Source organism: Stegostoma tigrinum, chromosome 44 (assembly GCF_030684315.1).
Source record: "Stegostoma tigrinum isolate sSteTig4 chromosome 44, sSteTig4.hap1, whole genome shotgun sequence".
In the NCBI taxonomy this organism is placed as follows: domain Eukaryota; kingdom Metazoa; phylum Chordata; class Chondrichthyes; order Orectolobiformes; family Stegostomatidae; genus Stegostoma; species Stegostoma tigrinum.
This window is the reverse complement of record NC_081397.1, coordinates 15406444-15416548: the sequence shown is the minus strand read 5'-3', so window position 1 is coordinate 15416548 and position 10105 is coordinate 15406444. Positions and strand designations below refer to the sequence as shown.

The window sequence follows — 10105 nt, the reverse complement described above, 5'->3', positions numbered from 1 at the left end:
GTTCCCGCCGCCGCAAGTCACAGGTTCCCCCGTCACCGAGGGGGGCGGGGACTAAAGTGACGACAACCGCCGTTGCCCCGCCCCCGGCCTTCGCCGGGGCCAATTGCATTTTGACGAGCAGTTGGCGGAAGGTTGGAATTTCCCGCGCTGGGGGTCGGGGGTAACGGGGAGAAATGTTCTTGGGGTCGGAGGAAATGCCGGAAGAGAAATGGGGGGGGGGGGGACGGATTAGGGAGAGCTTTGGAGGTGGAGGTGGAAGTGGAGGAGGGGGTAGACATTTGGAGAGGAGGAGAAGGGGGTAGAGATTTGGAGGAGGAGGAGGAGGAGGAGGGAGGGTAGAGATTTGCAGGAGGAGGAGGGGGTAGAGATTTGGAGAAGGGGCGTAGACATTTGGAGGAGGAGGAGAAGGGGGTAGAGATTTGGAGGAGGAAGAGGAGGAGGGGGGTAGAGATTTGGAGGAAGAGGAGGGGGTAGAGATTTGGAGGAGGAGGAGGGGGTAGAGATTTGGAGGAGGAGGAGGAGGAGGAGGGAGGGTAGAGATTTGGAGGAGGAGGAGGAGGAGGGAGGGTAGAGATTTGGAGGAGGAGGAGGAGGAGGGAGGGTAGAGATTTGCAGGAGGAGGAGGGGGTAGAGATTTGGAGAAGGGGCGTAGACATTTGGAGGAGGAGGAGAAGGGGGTTGAGATTTGGAGGAGGAAGAGGAGGGGGGTAGAGATTTGGAGGAGGAAGAGGAGGGGGGTAGACATTTGGAGGAGGAGGAGAAGGGGGGTAGAGATTTGGAGGAGGAGGAGGAGCTATGCCCACTCAACTCCGTCCCCCCCACTCACCTCCGTCCCCCCCCCCACTCACCTCCGTCCCCCCCCCCACTCACCTCCGTCCCCCCCCACTCACCTCCGTCCCCCCACTCACCTCCATCGCCCCCACTCACCTCCGTCCCCCCACTCGAGTCCGCCCCCCCCACTCACCTCCGCCCCCCCCACTCACCTCCGCCCCCCCCACCCCCCCACTCACCTCCGCCCCCCCCACCCCCCCACTCACCTCCGCCCCCCCCACCCCCCCACTCACCTCCGTCCCCCCACTCACCTCCGTCCCCCTGCCCCGATCGTCCCATCTCAGAGTGCCGAAGGCTCTGGTCCGTCCTGATTTGCTTTTTAAAACAAAAGTTTGCCGGTGTGTTTAAAGCGGTGAATACCGTTTGAAGGGTTAATGGCAAATCTGAAAAACTGTCCTCGCTGTTGGTGGGTATGTTTTCACACAACAACGCCCCATTAAGAGGCGTGTCTTCCGCTCAGTACATTATTGCTTGTCTGCTCTTCTTCAGACATTATTCTTGCGTGTGCCCCAGGATGTTACGACCAGATGAAGTGACCTCCCCCGGAACGGATGGAGGTGGGTTCACGTTCCTCCGTTTGTGAGAGTCAGCGCCGTTTCGCAGATCTCCCGACAACCAGCCGACCCTCCTGTAGCTCGGTCTCGTAGCAGTTGGAGAGCTGGCCCTCCTGGGGCTCAGCCGCAAGGACCCTTCCGAGAATCAAAGTGTATTGAATCTGATGAGCAACTCTGAGCAAATGAGAGAATGGAAGGTAAAGAGGGCATGAGAGGAAGAACTCCAGACAAGCCAGGGACAGAGGGGAATAGAGAAGAAGAGGGAGATGACCGATGAGGATCTAAGTAGAAGGTGGGAATTCAAAGCTGCCTTTGATTTTTTTAAAAGAAAGAGATCGATTTCTGTGTTTGAATTAGTCGGACCCAGTGACATCAACTTTCAGTTTCAATTCTGCGACAAATCCAGTTGGTAAACAGGAAAATGGAAAGAGAGACACAGGCGGAGTGAGACAGGGAAGGGTGGAGAGGTAGAGGTGCTGGGGGATAGCAGGACAGACCCTCTCACCATGCTTTGGTTCTGGACACCTGAAAACCAGAGGGACACAGACTGAAGTTAGGCTTGTGGGAGGTGGGCAGAGAGGAATCATTTTGTTGTTGAGGGTAGTTGGTGATCCAGGACACCTGCCGTCAATGGGGGGTGGGTTAGGATAGAAATTCACAGGGGCGACCGGGGGTATCGGGGCCTGGTGGAGCGGAGTACCCCACACAGAGAGAACGGGGTGGGGGAGGTTTGGGGTGCTGAGGGGGCCAAAGGATTTGCCTCTGCTCTGGAGGTCATCTGCCCCATCACTGTGTTGGCGGGGTCTGAATGGCCTCCTGTATGTATAACAGTAGAGGACTGGGCCACCCACCCATCTCTCTCTCTCTCTCTCTCTCTCTCTCTCTCTCTCTCTCTCTCTCTTTCTTTTCTCTCTCCTTTCTTTTCTCACTCTTTTTTCTCTTTCTCTCTCTCTCGCTTCCTTTTTCTCTCCCTTTCTTTCTCTTTCTCTTTCTTTCTTTTCTCTCGCTCTCTCTCTCTCTTTCGGCCTCTCACAGGGTTTTGTTTAACCTAGAGCTCGCTCCTCCCCGCAGACGTCCGCAAGAGGATCATAGCCTGTCTGCGAGGGGATGTCAGGAAGTCAGCCATCCATCTTTCTCAAGAGCTACAACAGGAAAAAAATAGCTGTCCAGCAATGTCTGTACCAGCTGAAGAATGAAGGGAAGGTACAGAAAGTAGATGAGAAGCACTGGACCTTGTGTGGAGAAACCGGGAACAAGGCAGCCGCAAAGTGTACGTACTCGCAGAAATTCACTCGGGTCGGATGCAGCCCATTATGAGCACTCATTCCGGACTCCCACACAACTGAGGGACTGTCGGATGGCCGGCATTGTGGGTGTGTGGGGTGTGGAGAGGGGGCTCGGAGGGTCACCGCTGATTGTCCCCCTAACCCGGCTGTTGACTCCCACTCCCTAAGTGACCGTGCTTATTACTGAAAATAACGCTGAAACCTCTCTGACCTTCCCAGGTACCTCGCTGGTGCCTCTGAAAACCGTGGCTCGGCCTCTTGTGAGCTACAATGGAAGTGAACTCAGTAAGTCTGCTATCGGTCCGACCTTTCTCGTTTCACCATCTGCCCCTTGGCTGTGCCAGGATTATGAGACCCTGGAGCCACCTTGTGATGATGTCATGGAAGTCCACTCCAGTGAGCTTAAATAGTGCAGTGTGGGTGGAGTTAAATCGATCACCCAGCAGCTTGATAGATTAAACAGTATGGGAGCAGCATTGTTGAGAATAACCTCTTTGTAAAATTCTATGATAGGATTCAACGCTGGTTCCTCTCACGTTAACATAGATCGAAGGTTGCAGTCACAATTAAGCCCCTCAATGCCAGATTAACAAAATTAAAACCCCTAGATATTAATTCACCGCTCACGCTCGTGATTCACAGTCAAGATAATTCACACCAGTTTCACCATGAACGGAAACTCTTTATTATAAACAGAATTATCACTTGATAAATAGCGAAAGAAGTCACCAATTTAACCTGAAACAGCTTAAGCCAAACACCCCGCAAGCCAGACAATTCAGAAATGCTACAGACAGCAAACAGGTGGTTTACACAGACTTTGAGAGGAAAATGTGGGCGGGAACAGCAGAATCTGGAGATTTGAAACACATCGCCACCAGCGAGGTTTGCTATGCCTTACTGTTCTTTAGATTTTGCCCATGATTGTGCGACACTTTTCATTTCCATCCTGTAGTTGATCAGCTAAACCTAGCCTTTTAGAGGCTCTGGGTGTGTTTTCTGTCTTCTCCCTCTTAGAGAGAGGTGCCCCTCATCTGCGGGCTACTGGGCGTCTGCGACTGCGCTGCACCCGTGGGTCTGTAGCAAATTGCAACTGTACTGATCCGAAGAGATAGTAAGAACCGCCGCTGCTGGAATCCGAGATAAGTGTCGGAGCTGGAGGAACACAACAGGCCAGGCAGCATCAGAGGTTGACGTTTTGGGTCGGGACCCTTCTTCAGAGCTTCCCTGCCCCTCTGATGCTGCCTGGCCTGCTGTGTTCCTCCAGCTCCACACTGCGTTATCTCGTACTGATCCGAAGGCTGTTTTTGGCAGGTTTTCCTTGCACTCATGAAGGCCGTTGACATGGGTCACCGCTCTTGGGGGAAAGGAATTGTCTTGTGCAGCTGAAATGTGCATCACACAGTCCTGCCTGATCTTCAAACTGAACAAACTCTACTGAACATGCCAACTTTCCTTTCCCAGTTTGTAGCTGTGTGTGTGTGGGGGGGGGGGGGGGTGGTGGGGTGGGTAGTTGGGGAGGTTGAGGGCGGTGGGTGTGGGTGGTTGGCTGGATAAAGACAGGAGGGTTGACGGAATAGAAGGATGGGAGGATGGGATGAGGCTGAGAAAGGGAGTTGGGCAGGATAGCGTGGAGCTGTTGGGCTGATTTCTGTCCAGCTTCTGAGTGCATTGTGGTGTGTCGGCAGCCGAGGTTTGTTCACTGAGCAGTCTTCGCTCCCCTCGCCCTTTTTCCCCCCCCCTCCACTGCCCAGGCCTGCTTCAACAGGACGTTCTGAGTCGTCTGTCAAACTGGGGGTCTGTGACTGCCCTGCAGCTTGCCAAGTCCATGGGCTATGCGTCCAAGAAATCGGTTAACCCTGCACTATACGCCCTCAAGACCCGAGGCCTGGTGAAGATTGAAGGCTCGACGTGGAGCATCGTGGGGGAAGGAGGTGAGGTTCAGAGGGCCACCTTAGGAAGGAGGTCTGTGGCCTTAGGAGAGAGAATGGGGCAAAGGTGGGGGTCACGGGGGAGTGGTGAAAGAGCCTGGGAAAGAGGCGGTGGGCCCTTTTTACTCAAAGTGGAGAAGGTTAAGGGATCACTGTGTCCCTGTGTGTGTCCTGGGGAGTGGGGATGTTCGATTTCAGGAAGGCGGTGGTTGAGATGCTGATGGGGTGGGAGGGAGTGGGGTGGGTGCAGCAAGGCATAGCCATTCCCGGTGCCATGGGGAATGGGTGGGATGCCCTTCAGAGGTCAGCATGGATTCGATGGGCCGAGCAGCCTGCTTCTGCACTGTAGGGATTCTATGAGGAGAGTTGGCAGGCAGAAGGAGAGATGGGGAGCGAGGTGAAAGCTGGAGGAAAGCCACAGAGCGAGGGAAGTGGGGAAGCATTTTAATTTGAGGCTCAGGTTTGGAATCTGGACCGTTCTGTGGGAGCAAATTCTACAGGAGTTTCACAAAGGGATGTGCTTGTGGGTGTAATAGACCCCCTCGAAATATTTAGGAAGGTAGACTAGATCCTATTTTTTTTCTTATTTTCAAGACAAAATTGAAGTACGTGTTCCAGATGCAATGACATTAAGCAAAATACAATTTATTTAAGCACTGTAGGTAAAGTACAGCAAAAGAAAGAAATTTTTGCAGAGTTAGGCTATTCTAAGTTTAGCAGAATAATAGATACAGAAACTATTACTAATTAACTGTTCCAATACAGTAACACCCCATAAACACACCCCTTGGCAGGAAGTCAAATTCAGAAAAACAGATTTGTCTTGCAGGTAACCCAGTAACAGAGATAAACCCCAGCTTCCGGCTGAAACTGAGAGAGGGGAGAAATGATTTCTAAATTAAAAACCGAAAGAAACTGCGGATGCTATAAATTGGAAACAAAACCAGAAGTTGCTGGAAAAGCTCAGCAGGCCTGGAAGCACCGTGGTGGAAGCACAGTAATAGATCCTTTAATTCAACTCATCCATGTCAACCAGGTATCCTAAATAAATCTAATTAGATTTGCCAGCATTTGGCCCATATCCCTCTTAAACCCTTCCTATTCATGTGCCTTTTAACTTATAATTGCACCAGCCCCCACCACGTCCTCTGGCAGCTTGTTCCATACCCGCACCACCCTCTGTGTGAAAGCTGCTCCTTAGGTCCCTTTTAAACATTTCCCTCTGAACTTAGACCTTTCCCTTCTAGTTCTGGACTTCCCTGTCTCTGGGAAAAGACCTTGTCTATCCACCCCTCAATTTCATAAACCTCCTTTCACCTTTCACCCTCCAAAGCTTCAGGAAAATTGCCCCCAGCATCTCCCTATTGCTCAAACCCTCCAACCCTGGCAACATCCTTGTAAATATTTTCTGAGACGTTTCAAGTTTCACAACATCCTTCCTATAGGAGAGAGCATGACCTCCCAACTCCTGTACAGTTACCAATAAAGGCAAGGCTATCAAATGCCTTCTTCATTTTGCTATCTACTGCGATTCCACTTTCAAGGAACTATGAACCTGAACCCAAGGTCTCTTTGTTCAGCAACACTCCCCAGGAGCTTACTGTTAAGTGTTTCACTCCTGCCCTGATTCACCTTTCCAAAATGCAGCACCTCACATTTACAGTCAATTTGTCAAGTAGAGTGACCATTCTGAGGAAGGCCACTCAACCTGAAACATTAACTCTTGATCAGAGATAATGGGAACTGCAGATGCTGGAGAATCCAAAATAACAAAGTGTGAAGCTGGATGAACACTGCAGGCTGAGCAGCATCTCAGGAGCACAAAAGCTGACGTTTCAAAGTTTTCGTTTTAGTGAGTTGAGGGGAATGTAGGTTAGGTTACTTTATTTTTGGATTAGGATTATTCCATGGCACAACATCGTGGGCCGAAGGGCCTGTACTGTGCTGTACTTTTCTATGCTCTATGTTCTCTGATGAAGGGTCTAGGCCCGAAATGTCAGCTTTTGTGCTCCTGAGATGCTGCTTGGCCTGCTGTGCTCGTCCAGCTTCACACTCTGTTACATTAACTCGTGATTTCTCTCCACAGATGCTGCTGGACCTGCTGAGCTTTTCCAGCAACTTTTTTGTTTTTGTACCTGATTTACAGCATCCGCAGTTTTTTTGGGGGGTTTTGAAAATAGAAACCCTGGTATGAGAAAGTTAGCAACACCTAGCCAGGATGCTTCTATTGTGCCAACATTTGAGAAAAAACAAAGGCCTGACAATCTGTATACAGGCTTTCAAAATAGACAGATTTTCACCTCTGTCTTAAAACCTCTTTCCTTGAATAAAAAAGGACAAAATTACCTCTTAAAGCTTCAGCGCTGTTACATGGGTACTAGAGAAAAACTCCAAATGGGGCGATTTGCAGAAGACAGGGGAAAGAACAGGGGAGTGGGATTAATCTGGTGTCTCGTGGGCAGGGCAGAATGGTCTCCCTTCTCCTGTGAAATTATCAGCTCTTCCTATTTCTTTGCCAGATTCTACAGGCAGTGGTCGGGTGAGCGAGCAGCCGAGCACACACAAGAGCAGAGCAGACCCCAGCATCCAGGTGAACCAGTACCATCTCTCCATCACCCATAACTACGGTGACCAGGTCACCAACATTCAACAGCACGGCGTCTCTAGCAATAACATCACCGGTGGTGCCCATGGGAACTGCTACATTCAGGTGGGCTCCCAAAACACCATGACCGGCAGAGAAGACCCCAGCCAAGGGGAAGAGGGGAAAGCCACTCCAGGTAACTGTCTCTCAGACTCTCAACGATGAGTGGGAGGCGGCTCGGGGGCCATTCTGGCCAGCCTGCTGTTCCAGGTCAGGGCACGTCCGTCTCTGCCAATGTCACTACCTGCATTGTTCCCAAATCCTTAAATGTGTGAGCCTGTGAACTCCTCTGGGACAGGGAGGTATGAGGTTTCATGCCCAAACCGCCACCCTCCTCCACCCAACAGATTCCAAATGCTTTCAGTTCAAAAGATCCAGCCTCTCATCCTGAGACTGTGGCCCCTGTTTCTAGGCTCCCGCCATTTGGGGTGAAGCATCCTTGGAGAGTGCCATGTCATTGGTGTGGATGAGATGTTAAATTGAGGGTCGTCTCTGGCCTCAAGGTTGATGTGAAGCATCCGACAGTCATTATTGAAGGACCTGCAGAGCTACTGGAGGTTCTCCCAGGGTCCTGAGGCCAATGTTTATCCATCACTGGAAAAAGTCAACGGTTTGATTGTTGGCACCTTTGCTGTTTGTTGTAACCTGCTCTGCACAAGTCTGTGCTGTGTTTCTGCCATGGAGGAGTGGCCTCCATTAAACGGTCCTTCACTGGCTGAGAGATATGGTGAAGCTGACGCTGATATTGTAAATGTCTTTTTCTGGTCTTCCCTGAGGTCGTTCGGAAGCTGTCGGTACTGAGGCCGAACTGGGAGGAAACTTGGAGACCGGTGGTACTGGGGACAAAGAGGGAGGAGTGTCAGGCACAGGCACTGAATTTCACATCGATGTCATGACTGACCAGCTCTCTGGTCTTCAGATTGGGAACAGCAACCAGATGAAGATCTGCTGCGACCCTACGAGTGAGGATTCTGCAAGTGAAGATCCCTTGCATGAGGATACTGAGGAATAATGAAAACTCCATCGGGGACAGTTTGGGGGGTGGTGTTTCAACTGCTTTGCCTGGTGTTGGAGAGCATGGGGTCACAAATGGATTACATTCCTGCTGTTTATTCCTCCTGTAATTCCGAGCCAGTCTTGTCCAATCTGGCTTTCCCGAGACATCTGGATCATATCTTTTTATCAACTGCCTTTGCTTTTCAGTCTGGTGCCCAAAGATACTGCTTTAAATCAAGGACACTGTGCAAAACAGAAATTGATGGAAAGCTCAGCAGGTCTTCCAGCATCTGTGGAGAGAAATCTGAGTTAATGTTTTGGGTAACCCTTCCTCAGAGGCAAAGAGATGGCTACAGCATTAAGGCAAAAAAACGAACATGTTTACTGGAGCACTTTGTGAGTTCTGTGCAATATTACAATCAGCTGGAATGGAGACAGCAGAAATAGACACCATTGAGCTGATGACTTCTGGAAAAAATGGTTTTGAATTGTTTATCTGTAGTTTGAATCTGATTAGCTGGAATAAATCATCTCACTTAAAAACAGCTGCTTAGTATGTGCCTTTTTATCAACCTGGATCTGAAAAATCCTGAGATGCTGCTTGGCCTGCTGTGTTCATCCAGCTTCACACTTTGTTATCTGAAAAATCAAGGGTGTTTGGGAGACTTTGCAAATTTCTTTCAAAATTGATCAGCTTTGTGATAAGTAACCAAGAGCACTGGGAAATCAGAAGATCGGGAACGCTACAAAAACAAACAGGATGACAAAGAGAGAAATAAGGAAGGAGAGGATCAAATTTGAAGGTAGGCTAGCCAGTAGTATTAGAAATAATAGTAAAAGTTTCTTTCAATAACATAAGAAACAAACGAGAGGCAAAAGTAGATTTGGGCCGCTCCAAATAGATGCTGGAAGGCTAGTGATGGGAGATAAGGAAATAGCTAAGGACTTAATAAGTACTTTGCATCAGTCTTCACGGTGGAAGACATGAGTAGTATGCCAACAATTAGGGAGAGTCAGGGGACAAAGTTGAGTATGGTAGGCATTACAAAAGAGAAAGTGCTAGAAAAGCTAAAAGGTCTAAAAATTGATAAATGTCCCGGCCCCGTTGGGCTACATCCTAGAGTTCTGAGGGAGGTGGCTGAGGAAGTAGCGGAGGCTTTGGTCGTGATCTTTCAAAAGTCACTAGAGTTTGGGAAAGTCCCAGATGATTAGAAAATTGCTGTTGTGACCCCCTTGTTTAAGAAAAGATCAAGGCAAAAGATGGAAAATTACAGGCCGATTAGCCAAACCTCGGCTGTTGGTAAAATTCTAGAATCCATTGTCAGGGAGGAGATTTCTAAATTCCTGGAGTGCAGGGTCAGATTAGAACAAGTCAGCATGGATTTAGTAAGGGGAGGTCGTGCCTGACAAACTTGTTAGAATTCTTTTGAAGAGGTAACAAGTGGGTTAGACCAGGGAAACCCAGTGGATGTTATCTATATAGACTTTCAAAAGGCCTTTGATTGGGTGCTTCATGTGAGTCTGCTGATTAAGGTGAGGGCCCATGGTGTTCGAGGTGAGCTACTGGCTTGGATTGAGGATTGGCTGTCTGACAGAAGGCAGAGAGTTGGGATAAAAGGCTCTTTTTCGGAATGGCAACCAGTGACAGGTGGTGTCCTGCAGGGTTCAGTGTTGGGGCTGCAGCTGTTCACTTTATATATTAATGATCGGGATGAAGGGACTGGGGGCATTCTGGCAAAGTTTGCCAATGATACGAAGAGAGGTGGACAGGCAGGTAGTACTGAGGAGGTGGGGAGGCTGCAGAAAGATTTAGACAGTTTAGGAGAGTGGTCCAGGAAATGGCTGAAATTCAATGTGAGCAAA

At 49.8% G+C, this 10105-nt stretch overlaps 1 protein-coding gene across 5 annotated transcripts; it reads left to right on the top strand.

Annotated features, from left to right (window-relative positions):
* The first annotated feature begins 1107 nt into the window (after positions 1 to 1107).
* On the top strand, positions 1108 to 9679 carry LOC125449930 (Z-DNA-binding protein 1-like). 5 transcript variants are annotated; one of them, XM_048525826.2, is made up of 6 exons: positions 1108 to 1388; positions 2457 to 2655; positions 2891 to 2956; positions 4426 to 4605; positions 7122 to 7382; positions 8023 to 9679. In XM_048525826.2, the coding sequence occupies exons 2-6, from the start codon at positions 2493 to 2495 to the stop codon at positions 8256 to 8258; spliced, it is 906 nt and encodes a 301-aa protein (XP_048381783.2). In that variant the 5' UTR covers positions 1108 to 1388; positions 2457 to 2492; the 3' UTR covers positions 8259 to 9679. The 5 variants fall into 5 exon arrangements, with proteins under 5 accessions (XP_048381783.2, XP_048381784.2, XP_048381785.2 ...); XM_048525827.2 differs by having other exon boundaries at positions 2438 to 2655; XM_048525828.2 differs by having other exon boundaries at positions 1108 to 1582.
* The last annotated feature ends 426 nt before the right edge of the window (positions 9680 to 10105 follow it).

Excerpts from the sequence above, each read along its gene's own strand:
- LOC125449930 (XM_048525826.2), top strand. The coding sequence starts at position 2,493 with ATGTCAGGAAGTCAGCCATCCATCTTTCTCAAGAGCTACAACAGGAAA. Across the intron at positions 2,656-2,890 it reads GAACAAGGCAGCCGCAAAGT|GTACCTCGCTGGTGCCTCTG; the intron begins GTACGTACTCGC and ends TGACCTTCCCAG. Across the intron at positions 2,957-4,425 it reads CTACAATGGAAGTGAACTCA|GCCTGCTTCAACAGGACGTT; the intron begins GTAAGTCTGCTA and ends TCCACTGCCCAG.